This window comes from Heteronotia binoei, chromosome 5 (assembly GCF_032191835.1).
Source record: "Heteronotia binoei isolate CCM8104 ecotype False Entrance Well chromosome 5, APGP_CSIRO_Hbin_v1, whole genome shotgun sequence".
NCBI classification, from domain to species: Eukaryota; Metazoa; Chordata; class Lepidosauria; order Squamata; family Gekkonidae; genus Heteronotia; species Heteronotia binoei.
In genome coordinates, this window is record NC_083227.1 from 21,053,671 (window position 1) to 21,068,921 (window position 15,251).

The 15,251-nt window shown below is 43.9% G+C and overlaps 1 protein-coding gene across 1 annotated transcript in view; it reads right to left on the reverse strand.

Annotated features, from left to right (window-relative positions):
- Positions 1–8,591: 8,591 nt before the first annotated feature.
- LOC132571820 (myosin-2 heavy chain-like) overlaps positions 8,592–15,251 on the reverse strand; it is a 32,424-nt gene continuing 25,764 nt past the window's right edge. The window contains exon 8 of the mRNA XM_060238613.1: positions 8,592–10,679. Within this exon, the coding sequence (XP_060094596.1) occupies positions 10,279–10,679 (401 nt within the window). The 3' untranslated portion in view covers positions 8,592–10,278. The remainder of the gene's footprint in view (positions 10,680–15,251) is intronic.

The window sequence follows — 15,251 nt, forward strand, 5'->3', positions numbered from 1 at the left end:
AAAAAGGGAGTGTGTCAGTAGTGCGTGGAAGTCCCGCAGTATGAGTGTGCTGATAAGAGCAGCCTCGAGTAAAAAGTCCACAAAGACACAACTTCAGTAAGCCGGTTGAAACAGTTGTATTGGGGTTACAGCAGAAGAGTGGTTAAAGGCAGTCCAAAGTAGTCAATGCACAGTTAGTCAGTCCATCCAGGTCAGAAGTACAAAGTCACAAATCCAAAGCTTAGTCTACACATACCAGGGTCATTGCCATCATCAGTCAAACGGACAGAGTAACAGTCTCTGTGATCAAATAGCTCAACACGTCTCCAACACTCCTTCCTCCTCATCCACCCAAGGCAAAGTCTAAGGACTAGGTTGTTGGTTCTTATGGTAGAGCTGGCCTATCATGTTCCACCCTACTTAATTGGCTTCACATGCCTCCATTAGCTTCACATGCTTCTCATTGAGCTAGTATAGTTGGAGTTACATAATGTAGCATCAGCAGTTTCTATCTTAAAGTGCCTGGTGCTAACATCCTCCCCTTATGTAACGACATGTACTATACAGTTTTAGCATAAACATTTTCATTTAACATTTCACTCATACATACAGCACGACATTACTGTCTCATTTTCTGAGTCCTAAAGCTATACAACTTTCTTTGTGTTTTACATGGGTTTGTAGTTTTGTAAACAGATCTGCGATATTGGCATTCGTTTCACAGTACTCCAGTGCTATCAGTTTGTCCTCTAAACATTGCTTAACATTATGAAAGCGTACATCTGTATGTTTAGACCGATTCTTGACTCCATGAGAGGTTGCTAACTGGATAGCTGCCTGATTGTCTTCCCTTACAACAATGGGATTCATGTGACATATGCCAAAATCTAACAGCAGTTGTTTAAACCAAATTATTTCAGTACACACAGCGCTTAATGCTGCGTATTCTGCCTCGCAGGTGGACAGAGACACGTGTTTTTGTTTCAGTGATCTCCACCCAATTAGTGAGCCTCCTAGAAAGATTGCCATTCCAGTTGTGGACTGTCTTGTTTTAGGATCATTAGCGAAACTAGCATCCGCATAGGCGTACATATCAAGATCACCAGTAGGTGTTAAGAATAAACTCAAGTCTATGGTTTGCTTTAAATATCTTAATATGTGTTTGGCAGCTAGCCAATGCATTTGCCTAGGATCTTTGACAGCTCTAGCCAAAACATTAGTGGCCATGGCTATATCCGGTCTGGACCAATTTGCGAGATATGACAGACTTCCAATCAGGGATTGATATATTCCCTGGTCAAACAGTGGACTCTGTTCACATTCAGATTCATTACATGGTAGCATAGGATTTTGTACCCCTTTACATTGTTCCATTTTGAACTGTTTTAATAATTGGGATATCTTAGCCCGCTGTGATATCTTGTACCCATCATGTACTTTAGCAATTTCCAATCCCACATATTGCCTGATCTCACCTAGATCTCTTACAGTAAATTTTGCTTTCAGAGCATCTATGGTATCATCCATTATCTTGGCAGTTTTGCATATCAGTGCCAGATCATCAACAAAAATTAAGATGATGGAACGTTGCTCCCCTGTTCCCTTCATGAACACACAGGGATCAGCAACTCCTTGTTTATAACCCATCCTTTTCAGGTTATCCACCAAATGTTGGTTCCATTCGAACCCGGATTGCTTTAATCCATATAGGGATTTTTTAAGCAACCAGCAAGTGTTAGCATTATCACCCTCATCTGAGACACCAGGCGGTTTTCTCATGTATATACTGTGCCTCAGTGGTGCGTGTAAGTATGCTGTCTTTACATCAAGATGCCTCACTAAACATTTCTGCTTGGCAGCAATTGTGAGAGCACAATACAGTGATGTAGCTTTTAGTGTTGGCGCAAAGGTTTCGTCATAGTCTTGCCCCCCCTGTAAAAACCCCTGGGCTACTAGTCTGGCCTTGTACTGCATAGTACCATCTGTGCCAGCCTTCAACTTAAATACCCATTTACACCCTATGAGTCTCTGACCGATAGGTAGAGTCGTTTCTTCATAGACGTGCTGGTTTTGCAGGGATTCTAGTTCAGACTTCATTGCAGCTTGCCATCCAGCCTGCTCATCTGTTGATAGGTGCTGCAAGTTTTCATAACTTGACGGCTCAGCAATCACTGCACATGTCTGTCCTGGACTGTAGCGATCAGGTGGCCTCGTTTCTCGAGTGGACCGCCGAAGAATTGGTTCTTCAGCTTCATCAGACACAGTCTGTTGTGTGGCCATCTCAGGTTGCAGAGAAACACCGGCTCCTGGCGATGTAGGAGTTAACGGTTCATCCTTGATGTCTCCGTTGCTGGGCGACGGGCTCCTCCTCCCCCTCCTAGGAACGGGTAGCGGCTCTTGTTTCACTCCAGCTGGAATGATTAGAGTTGAGGATGTTCGTTGTCAGCCGACAGTTTTTTCAAGAAAGCTAGCCGATGCGCTAGTCGTTATTTTCTTCTCCCCATCACGGCAAAACCTGAAAGCTCGATGGTTGTTAGTATAGCCAACAAATAGCAATCTTACAGCCTTATTTTTTCCTTTCCGCCTGAGCTCCTTTGGGATGTGGACGTACGCTGGAATCCCAAATATCCTGACATGCTCTAAGGAAGGTTTCTTGCCGTACCACGCCTCCGCAGGACTCATACCTGTAGCTGACGACCAAGACAAGTTTAATACATGCGACGCACACATCATGCCTTCGCCCCAGTAACTCATTGGTAGATTACTGTCCTGTAACATGCACATACACATATTGGTGAGGGTCTGATTTCTGCGTTCGCAAAAAGCATTATGCTGAGGTCGGTAGGGAGCAGTGCATTTCCTCTCAATGCCGTGCCTCCTGCACAGAGCAATCATCCGCTCATTACAGAATTCAGTACCATTGTCACTCAGAATAGTCTTAGGGTATTTCCCTGTCTTGCGGTGCACAAACCGAAGCCAATTATGAAATGCTTGGAATGTTTCTGACTTAGACCTAAGTAGGTAGCAGAATCCATACCTCGAAAAATGGTCTTCGATACAAAATGCAAATCTTGCTCCGCCCAGACTCTTTGTTGGGAAGGGACCTATCAGGTCAAGGAACACCAGGTCGAGTATTTCATTGGACTGAAATTTGCTTGGAGATATGGTTGCTGTCGCTTTGGATTTAACAGCCTTGCACACCTCACAGTCAATATAACACCCACATGGCTTGGTCTTAATTCCAGCTGCTTGAAGCGTCTTCTTCACTGCCTGGAAATTAAGGTGTCCTAGCCTGCGGTGCCAAAGATGAATGCAGTTATCATGCAGGGGTTCATTAGTACTCACATGTTGTACTGTTTGCTCCTTTTCCAGGAAATAGAGGTCGTCTTTCCTCTTAGCCTTAGCAGTAATTCCACCTGTACATATATTGCAGTCAGTAGCTGTAAAACAAACTTTGTATTGTTGTTCAGTTAAAGCAGAAACTGATAACAGATTATAATTTAAACTTGGAACATTGAGCATTAGGAATTTCCTCCCCAGGCTCGGGATGTTGACAAGTCCATTCCCAGCTACATTGGCAGTCAGCCCATTGGCAAGTTTCACGCTCTGACCTTGCGTAGGAGTAAAAGTCTCAAAGAGCCTCCTGTCCTTGGCCATGTGCTCCGTAGCACCACTGTCAACCATGAATTGCCTGCTGCTGCTGGAGGAATTATTAATGATTACATTGCACCCACCTCCTTTGGTAACTGCTGGAGAATGTCTCTTCTTGTACAAAGAACACTGGCGTTGCAGGTGTTGTGTGCTTCCACATAAGTAGCACTTACGCACAGCTTTTGTTTTAGCTACTGCTGCCTTGCACTCTGCCCCTTTAAGTACCTCCCGGGCAGGAGTGTTCATTGTTGAATGAAAGTGAGCTGCGTCTTTCCGTCTCATAGCCTCATTCAACAGGCGTTGGGTGATACTGGACACGTTAATATCAGCTTGTGGAATAATGTCAAGATTAGCCACAAATTGGTCATACGTACTGTCCAGAGAACATAGAATTATGTAGGCTTGCTGCAGGGGAGTAAAAATTACCTTCTTGTCCTGCAGCTGGTGTAACATTCGAGTCATGTGCTCCAGATGAGTCATCATGTCTCCACCTGCCTCCAGACGTGTGGATAAGAGCTTTTTCATTAAGAAAATGTGTGCCCCAACATTTTCTCTCTCATATATCGCCTTTAGTGCATCCCAGCACGACTTGGCTGTGTCGGACCCTTTGATATGGATGAGTTGTGAATCCTCCAAGGTCAAGCCTAGCAATGCAAACGCTTTCTCGTCATTGCTCTTATGCTTTGCAATTACCTCGGCATCATCCACGGCATGCAGTGTAGCTATGTCCGGGGGGTGTGCCACGTACTCCCACAGCCCCTGGAACTTCAGCAGTAAAGTGACCTTCTCTGACCATGTTGCAAAATTATCTCCATTAAGCCTCTGTATCAAGAAGCCAGAGATATGAACGCTGGACTCCATTGTTGCCTGTAACACAAACAGAGTGCCACGCCCCAAACTGTGCTTACTCACGAGTAGACCTTCTGGCGAGAGCTGCTGCAGACAGTGCTTACTCTCCTGCAGACCACGCTGGGCCCACAACCGATGTCAGTAGTGCGTGGAAGTCCCGCAGTATGAGTGTGCTGATAAGAGCAGCCTCGAGTAAAAAGTCTACAAAGACACAACTTCAGTAAGCCGGTTGAAACAGTTGTATTGGGGTTACAGCAGAAGAGTGGTTAAAGGCAGTCCAAAGTAGTCAATGCACAGTTAGTCAGTCCATCCAGGTCAGAAGTACAAAGTCACAAATCCAAAGCTTAGTCTACACATACCAGGGTCATTGCCATCATCAGTCAAACGGACAGAGTAACAGTCTCTGTGATCAAATAGCTCAACATGTCTCCAACACTCCTTCCTCCTCATCCACCCAAGGCAAAGTCTAAGGACTAGGTTGTTGGTTCTTATGGTAGAGCTGGCCTATCATGTTCCACCCTACTTAATTGGCTTCACATGCCTCCATTAGCTTCACATGCTTCTCATTGAGCTAGTATAGTTGGAGTTACATAATGTAGCATCAGCAGTTTCTATCTTAAAGTGCCTGGTGCTAACAGAGTGGAGTTTTGCACGTGCTCAGAGAACTTTCTTTTCTGCATTAGCCCATCTCTCCTGAGATGAGTTGTGACGTTGAAATGAGATTGGAGACTGGTCTAGGAGGAGGAGGAGAAGACTGCAGATTTATACCCCGCCCTTCTCTCTGAATCAGCCTCTCAGAGCGGCTTACAATCTCCTTTATCTTCTTCCCCCACAACAGACACCTTGTGAGGTAGGTGATCTCACAGCAGCTGCCCTTTCAAGGACAGCTCTGCCAGAGCTATGGCTGACCCAAGGCCATTCCAGCAGCTGAAAGTGGAAGAGTGGGGAATCAAACCTGGCTCTCCCAGATAAGAGTCCATTCATTTAACCACTACACCAAACTGACGCAAGGAACAACACCTATATGTATCTGACAGGAGATGAATTAGTGCTGCGTGTAATGAAGTGTTAACTCACTTGTTGCATTCCTGAACCAGCACTTTGAAGTTGATGCCATTTACCACTTTGCAACCTTCAGTAAAACTGGAAGCTAGCCGCAATTTGCTCAGTACAGACCTCGACCTGGGAGAACTTCCATTAGAATATAATGAGATACTTCAGCTTGAAAACATCGATGAAGCTTGCAAGGTCACATTGTCCCATCTGGTCCATTATCTTCTGTTATCTCAAGAATACAGAAATGTGACCATTCTCGTGGTACATACTCTAGCAGCTAAGACCCAGAGTGCTGATGTCAAACATCTCATCAGTACAAGTGTCAGTTGAGTCGGAATATGATCGCCTCTACATCTATCGCAATATGCCAACACTGACCAAATGTTTGTATTGTCAGTGCCAGTGTGATTAAAGACTACAGTGAGCCATAACATTAAGAGGATACTTGCAAATTTTCAAGGTCTATTGAGCCAAATTTCAAAATAGAAAATCACCACTCTAAAACATAACAGAGGAACACAGCCTTCCGGGGCTTTTTTGAGCAGGTATGCAGTTCTAGCTGATGATGTCAGAGGTGCAGCCTAATAAGCAAATGATTCCTGCTGGACTTTTTTTTTTACAAAAAAGTGCTGTGCAAATGTGACTGAGAGGCGCTGCCTGTTAATACAGAGCACTCCAATACCTAGAGAGAGAGTGGGATTCGTATTCCTAGATACAAAATGGAGTATGACCAGAAACAGGCCAAGAAAATACTCCATTCAAAATGGAGTAGACCCAGTAGAGAATTTGTTCTGGTAATCACCTAAAGGCTCCCTCTCAGTGCGACCCCTCCTATCTTTTCCACCTCCACCCAAACAGGATGCATAATAACAATGGGGACTGCTGGTAAGTATTGCTCAAGCCGTAATCCTCATCTATCGATCAATGGCCTCTCCCCCCTCATTCCCACCCAGCTACTTCTCTTCACTCCTATGATAACGGCTATCCTGCTTTGTCTACCACATGAAGCTCTTTCCCGAGTACCAAGCCCAAACCGGTACCAAACCACCCAGTCACACCCTGGCCCACGCTTTTGGTAAAGATATGAAAACTATCATCTATTATTCTCAACTAAGACTCCATTCAAAAGGGCCATCACAGGGCCATTAAGGACTCTATAGTTATTAAAAAGTCCTCCACCCCTCAGAACTCTATATAACTTGAGTGAACTCCCCATGCCGGTGTGCATTCTGTAGGGTGCCATTTGCAGTCTGTTATCCCCCCGTTACTCCTGTAATTGGGCTTGCTACGCTGGTCATGCTTACCCTCCTATTTGATTTTCCTGCTGAATGGACGTCTCCTCTTCTGGATAATATAATCCTCAACAAGATCCCTAAATTCTCTATCGATAACCTCTACCCTTCCTAGTTCCTTGATTGCCTGTATTGTGTATTTGTGTGTGTGAATGTACTCTTTTTACATATTTGAAGTTCACATTCTAAATATATTTGTCTGGAGTATTCTTGTCTGAAGATCCAACCTCCGTATCATTGAAGAAAAGATTCTTTGCTCCTAATTCGCTCTATCTAGTCTCCATATTTGCTAATTTCCCTGTAGTAACGTCACATGACTCAGAGTTGATGTTCTCGCACCAGTCTGTCCATGCTGCTTGTGTCTCCGTGACAGTGGTTGCGTTGCTTTATTTTATACATTCTTTCTTACACAATCATTCACTAACTACGCGCAGAATGAAACAACCGCTGTTTACTTTAGCTTGTTGCCCCAGATGTGGATTCCAGGGAGGAGGTGAAAGGGCAGCACATTCTGAGACCCCCAGCATTCTTGCATAGGTCAAGGTACATGAAAGCTTAATGCTGCCTTCTGAGTCTTAAGATGGATGCAGGACAAGGTTGGCCAGGCCACTGTCCTTCCTTCATTTCCCCATTCTAAAAGGAGACTCAAAGCATTTCCCATAACACAAAACAATGGTGATGTCAGGGGGTGTGACCTAATAAGCAAATGAGTTCCTTCCAGGCCTTTTCTACAAAAAGAGCCCTGTAGCCTTCAATTTTTTCTTACAGAGTTAGAAAAGATTCCACTGACAATACGCCAAGTTGATGAAACCAGCTATTTTTGTGACTACATTTATAGGGTAAATTCGGACTATGCCAGAAAAAATAAATTACCAAGAGATGTGGTCGTGAGATTTGTGTCAAGAGATATGTTGGGGAAGATTCTGAGTAAACAATTTGAGAATACATTGGAGGTGGATGGCAGCAGTGTAAGAATTATGAAAGAATAGCCAAGAAAAGTTATCAATGACAGGAGACTGTACAAAGAATTGACAGAAAAGCGGAGAGAAAATGAAATGAGATACAGATGGATACTTCCAGAGGGTTTAAGTTTCGAATACAAAGGAAAGAGATTCATAATTACAAGCACTCAGGAAATGACAAAGTTCTTGGGGGATCATAAGGAATTTGGAGGAACAGATTAAGAATAAAAATCATTATGGATTACAAATTAATATCTTGGAATGTAAATGGACTAAATTCACCACAAAAAAGAAGGGCAACTTTTCATTGGATTGGGTAACAAAAATGTAATATAATCTGCCTGCAAGAAGTACATATTAAGCAAATGGATTACAAATTTTTATGGAACAAACAACTTGGAATGGAATTTTGTTCATTGGCCAAGGAGAAAAAAAGGGGCATTGTTTTTTATATCAAAAGAAGACTTGTTTTGAAGCAGGAAGGACACCAGCCACCTGTTTTCAATTTATCAAGTTGAAAATATTGCACTTTGCATTCTAGTAATGTATGGTTAATTGTTTAGACTTGGATATCTTTTGTATACCTGCAACCTGCTAATAGTATGTGGTACATTCCTTGTATATAGTTTAGTGTTACAACATACATTGTTATACAAATATAACATTTTTATTATTGGGAAAAGTATAGCATGCATATGAGTTATCTTTAAAGACACATAGTGATTCCTTCCTTATTGTGGCAAATGGAAAATCCATAGCAAACCCCACCACAAAAAACCTGGGAAAAAAACAAACAAGCCACAAATTTTATAATATTTATTTCATGTTTAAAAACCTCAGCAGCTCCACTCAGTCTGCCACCTTGACATTATATACTAGTTCCCATTATGCTTCATACAAAACAGCATATACTGTAACAACCTGGAACCAGAAAATGTAACGAATACTCGTGGTCTGCATAGCAAATACATTAATAAGGTAACAACCCTCTTAAAAAGATCTGACAATGCATGATCATTTATGAAAAAAAGGCATCGTTTAAAAGACTAGTTAGAAGACTGAACCGAATTCAGTAAGGAAATTCAGATTTACAGACCAATGTCCTGAGAGTTCTACCCCAACTAGAACACCAGGAGTCTTTCTTGTAAAAGCAACTAGAACACTCATCTCAACTCTGCCAAAAGGAAAATCCATAGCCACCTCCAATGCACACCAAAAAAAAAAATCCCCAAAAACAACTTCTCAAAATTTACAATAATTATTTCATATTTAAAAAAAAAACAGTATCTCCCTTCAGTCAACCACCATAACACAACACACTACTTCCCACTGTGTTTAATAGAAAACAGCATATAGCGTGACAACCCGGAACCAGAATGTGTAATGAAGACTCGATGTCTATATAGCAAATACATTAATAAGGTAACAACCCTCTTAAAAGAATCTGACAATGCATGATCATTTATGTTTAAAAACATAGTTTAAAAGACTAGTTAAAAGACTGAACCTAATTCAGTAAGGAAATTCAGATTCACTGACCAATATTCTGAGAGCTCCACCCCAACCAGGACACCAAGAGTCTTTCTTGTATGGTTTTCTCCAATGAAGAGCAAGGCATGACCCAGTTCTTTATTGGGTCCCACTACTTAGCTTTTGCATTACAAGGAGATTCAGGCTTGCAAAACCAGGTGAAAGAAACAAATGAGGTGAGAGGCACAGTTATAGAACCCTTTCCCGTTACAAATGAACAACTCCCAACTCACAAATGAAATCTGAAAGCTACAAGTGGACAATTTTACTCAACTGGTGTTTACAGAGCAAATTCCCATACACAAGATCACTCAAAGTCACTCCTTTATATGACTTCTTTTTATGTTTCTTAAGACTGCAGTAGTTTTCGCCACACTATAAGCTTCTCTTCTATGTGGCTTCTCTGCGGTGTGTGATTGTGTCTTGAAAGCATGGAACTATCATTAAAATATTCTCCACACTCTGGGTATTTGTATGGCTTCTCTCCTGTGTGCAATCATTTGTGTCTTGAAAGGTAGGAACTGGTACTGAAACCTCTCCCACATACTGTGCATTTATATGGCTTCTCTTCTGTATGTGATCACTTGTGTTCTGAAAAGGAGGAACAGCCAATAAAACTTTCCCCACACACTAAGCTTCACTGTTGTGTGGTCTTGTTTATGAACTAAAAAGTTGGATCTGGTCCTAAAACTTTCCCCACACTCTGAGCATTCAGATGGTTTCTCTCCTGTATTGGTATGTTCATGAGCTAAAAGGATGGAACTGCTACTGCGTCTTCTCCCACATACTGAGCATATCTTTGGTTTCTCTTTTGAGTGGAATTGGTTGTGTTTTGTAAGGGTGGAACTGGTACTGTAACTTTCCCCACATTCTAAGTATTTGTATGGTTTCTCTCTCGTGTGGCTTCATTTATGAGCTAAAAGTCTGGCACTGGTCTTGAAAATTTTCCCACACACTGATCATGGATGTAGCTTTTTTTCTTTGTGGACTTGTTTGTGTTTTGTAAGGCCAGACTTGGTCCGGCAAATTTTCCCACATTCTGAGCATATGTTCATTATTTGCTGGCTCTTGAGATGGTCAGAACTCTGTCTGGAGCTTTCACCACATTCTGCGTTCCCCGTTTCTCTCACACAGGAGGTTGTTTCAGATGCATACTTGTCAGCTATGAAAGAATCTCTTCTTGCGGGATCAAGCTGGGCACAGATTTCAAGACTCTGCTGAATTCCAGGTGCTTCTTCTACCTTGGCTGTATCAAAAGTCATCACTTCTTCTCCACGTGGAGATGCTTGAGTTTGACTGCTCTGCTCAGGTCTTCTCAAGGAAAGATTGTCCTCCTCACCATCACCTACTGAACCAACACCTGTTTAGGGCAATAAACAAAAATTGTGACACGAAGCATCATAAACACATAAGAACAGCCCTGCTGTATCAGGCCAGCGGCCCATCCAATCCAGCAACCTGCCTCCCACAATAGCAGCTTGTTGCCCTGGAGGAACAACAGACAGAGCACTGAGGTCCAGGTCTTCCCCTCATGCTGCTTCCTACCAATGGTATTCAGAAGTCTGCTGCCTCTGTATAAGGAGGTTCCCTGTTATCACCATGGATAGCAGCTGTTAGCGGAGCTGTCTTCCATGAATTTATCTAACCCCCTTTTAAATCCATGTATTCGGGTGCTTATCATTCCGTCTGCTGACAGTACATTTCACACAATCTAACTACTCATTGACTTCAGAAGGGGGTGGGGAAAGAGTTTTGATAAAGTTTCTGGCAATAGGAAGAGAAGCTCTCTTGCTGCTGGATCCATCAGGGAGCACAGATCTCTCATCTGAGATCTAGGAAAGGTGGCTATTTTGTACATCCATCCGGCCTGCCTAGAGGGCTGAAAGATGCTTGATATTGTAAAAGGTAATTATGATCTGCAAAAGTGTTTGGCTGTATCTTTGGTCTCTCCAGATTAATTAATATTAGAATAATATTAGAATAATTAATATGAATAATTAATATGGAGAGCCAGTTTGGTGTAGTGGTTAAGTGTGCGGACATTTATCTGGGAGAACCGGGTTTGATTCCCCACTCCTCCACTTGCACCTGCTAGCATGGCCTTGGGTCAGCCATAGCTGTGGCAGAGGTTGTCCTTGAAAAGGCAGCTGCTGTGAGAGCCCTCTCCAGCCCCACCCACCTCACAGGGTGTCTGTTGTGGGGGAGGAAGGTAAAGGAGATTGTGAGCCGCTCTGAGACTCTTCGGAGTGGAGGGCAGGATATAAATCCAATATCTTCTTCTAATAAGGTTTTGATATCCAGAACACATCAATACTTAAATATGTTTGGTGTCTGTTAGAAAAAAAAAGTATAGTCCTTAATCCTGGCTGGCTGCATCCACTTTCAGTGTGGCAAAAGTCAGAGTGCAAGGCCTTTGTTGGACTCAATATATTTGCTTGGCTCTGATTTACATTTGGGGGGAAGTGAGATTGGGTGGAGGTGACATGATGATCAGAGGCCTTCTAAAATTTCCTTTTGTCACGTGTGCACTCCAGAGACAACATTGCTATGGAATGTGCACTCTGTACATGTTCATGCTTTTCATTTTGCTGTTACCTAAAATGATATGGTACAGGTTCAAAAGGGCAACCGACTAGCTAATGGATTCAGATGGGGTAGCTGTGTTGGTCTGAAGCAGCAGAACAAAGCTGGAGTCCAGTGGCACCTGTAAGACCAACAAAGTATAATTCTAGGTATCAGCTTTCGTGTGCATGCACAGTTTTATTTCGATCCTGGTGAGTAGCTGTTTTGTTCTGAAGGAATAAAGTTTAAGTCCAGCGGCACCTTTAAGCTTTCATGTGCAAGCACACTTTATCAGATACAGGTGAAACAGAATTTAGAGTCAAGATTCATAAATACTAGATGATTATAACTGAGATTGGATGTGTGAGAGATCTATGAATGGCAGTAAATTAGCAATCAAATACAAGAGTTAACAAGCAGGTGTGAGAACAAGGTTTGAGTCCAGTGGTACCTACAAGTCAAGTAAAGTTCCATTATGGGTATAAGCAAGAATGGAGAGACTTAGTATCTTCTCTCCCTAAGATTAATTGAAACAGATTTCTTCAAATATTACATATAGGTAAGGGGGTTGGGGTTAAATTGCCAGGAAGAGCTAAGTGAAGTCAAAATGCCTAAGTAACTGAGCAAACATGCAGTTAAGATTGAAATAACGCATTAGGTAAGACATGAAAATTGTAGTAAATTGATATACAGATATAATAACGGATGTGAGAACTAAGTTTGAGTCCAGTGGCACTATTTAGAACAACATAGTTTGATTTCTGGGTAGAAGTGAGAACTGAGTGACTTAGCATGTGTAATGAGAGAAGAAGCCAACATCTCTGTTAAGTCCTGGGGGTTCCATTATTCCGAGTGTTGTAATAGCTTGCAATTCAGCAATTTCCTATTCCCATCTGTTTCTGAAGTTCCTTTGCAATAGCAACTACTTTGAAGGTCCCCCATTGAGTATCCTGGAAGGTTGATGTGTTCTTCTGTTCTTGCATATGTAGGAGAACATTTGAACCTTCCAGGACACTCAATCAGGACCTCAGAGTAGCTGTTTTATTGCACAGTTGCTTTAAATGCACAGCAGCTGTTTTCTATTCTGCCCTAGCTCAGAGACTATAGCCATGCATTTATCAAACAAAGGTATCTGTGATGATTTTGTAAGTTTCAGTACAATGTTACCCTTATGAATAAGGCAGAAACAAGACACCTGTAAACCAACATCCAGGGAAACTATCAAGATCCCTTGCCATTTTTTATGCTGTATGCTTAGATACTTGCTTTGTCTAGAGAAAACCAAAAGTTATACACCCCAGGGGAGAGGCCAGCTTACTCCTTCTCAGACCTTCAAGGTTACTCCAGTATGTTATCTCGTGGTGATTTCATATGTTGCTTTGTAGCATGAGAAACAATTAGGGTGGCCATAATGTCTGAAGGCCAGCCAGGGACACCTTGGGGTGGGGGGGGAAGGCAGGGGTGTGTGCGCGCGAAGCGCGCGCGCCCGCCGGAAACAGGAAGTGACGTCACTTCCGGTGACGTCACTTCCGGTGATGGCGTGCCACCGCCGGAAACAGGAAGTGACATCACTTCCTGTGACATCATTCCCCCCCCCCCGCGCCACCTGCCGGAAACGGGAAGTGACATCACTTCCTGTGACATCATTTCCCCGCGCCACCTGCCGGAAGCGGGAAGTGACATCACTTCCTGTGACATCATTTCCCCCGCGCCACCTGCCGGAAACAGGAAGTGACGTCACTTCCGGTGACGTCACCTCCGGTGACGGCGTGCCACCGCCGGAAACAGGAAGTGACATCACTTCTTGTGACATCATTTCCCCCGCGCCACCTGCCGGAAGCGGGAAGTGACATCACTTCCTGTGACATCATTTCCCCCAAATGACATCATTTCCCCCAAATGCCACTGCCAGAAACAGGAAGTGACTTCACAGCACTTCCTGTGACGTCCCCAAAAATCCCCCAAATATCACCGCCGGAAACAATTTTGTTCTCAAATCCTGTATATACTTCATCAGTATATGGGATAAGGCACTTTCTCAACTGTGCTGCATAATGCAGCCTATTTATTTTGTCCTGTTTGCTCTGTTGGCTCTATCTGCGCCACCTTCATCACTTTCGGGGTATGGATCCCCCAGTGGGGTGGGCTCCCGACTCCCTCCGCCGGCTGTTTCTGATAGCCCTGCGCCCCCTCTTTCATTTGATATGTGTCCCGTGTGGGTGCCACCCTCCCGCCGGGAGATGCCGCAAAATGAGCCCCCTTGAGGCTTATGGCGGCAGGGCTCGGGGGAAGCGAGCTAGACTGCTGTTCTTTTGAGGGGTTATAGAGTGTTTCGAGCCCATCCCTGTGGCATCGGTCCCATCGTTGTGGGACCCAGGGGGCCGGCGCAGCGGCCCGCCGAAGCAGCCTGTCACTAATAACACAGGTCGAGATGCAGGACAGGAACCCGGAAGTGATCGACAGGCTGCTTCAGCGGGCCGCTGCGCCGGCCCCCTGGGTCCTACAACGATGGGACCAATGCCACAGGGACGGGCTCGAAACACTCTATAACCCCTCAAAAGAACAGCAGTCTAGCTCGCTTCCCCCAAGCCCTGCCGCCATAAGCCTCAAGGGGGCTCATTTTGCGGCATCTCCCGGCGGGAGGGTGGCACCCGCACGGGACACATATCAAATGAAAGAGGGGGCGCAGGGCTATCAGAAACAGCCAGTGGAGGGAGTCGGGAGCCCACCCCACTGGGGGATCCACACCCCGAAAGTGATGAAGGTGGCGCAGATACGGCCAACAGACAGGCAGGCAGGCAAATAGATGGAGGGGAGGAAGGAGGGAGGGGGAGAGAGGTAGAAAGAAAGCAACTTTAAATGCATTCTCCACGCCATTGGCTGGCTTGGCTTGGAGAAGTGATTTAAAGAGAGAAATGCCTTCTCCAAGCCAGCCAATAGGGTGATGGGGGCTTCAAGAGCCACATAATCTGTGTGAATGAGCCACAGTTTGGCCACCCCTGAGTTAGACCAATGCACATCCAGTGTGACTAGCAGATTTTAGCAGTTGTATATTTTTAAAAGTAGTGCAAGCCAAAAATTCTTTCTGTCTGCCCACATCCAATGCACAGAAGGGACACAATTACAAATGCCAGGAGGGAAACGCTTGAACAAACCCCATTCTCTGTTATTTATTTACACTATTTTCTGCCTTTCAGTCGGAAGAGTTGCAACTTAAAACTATTAGTAAAAACCCAGCACAATTTAGTAAAATCCTAATTAGAATGATCAAAATGCAAATTGCCCTGGACACGCTCGCCAAATGTTATCAGACGTTGGAAGCTAAGCAGGGTTAGCCCAGGTTACTACTTAAATGGAAAGCCATTAAGGA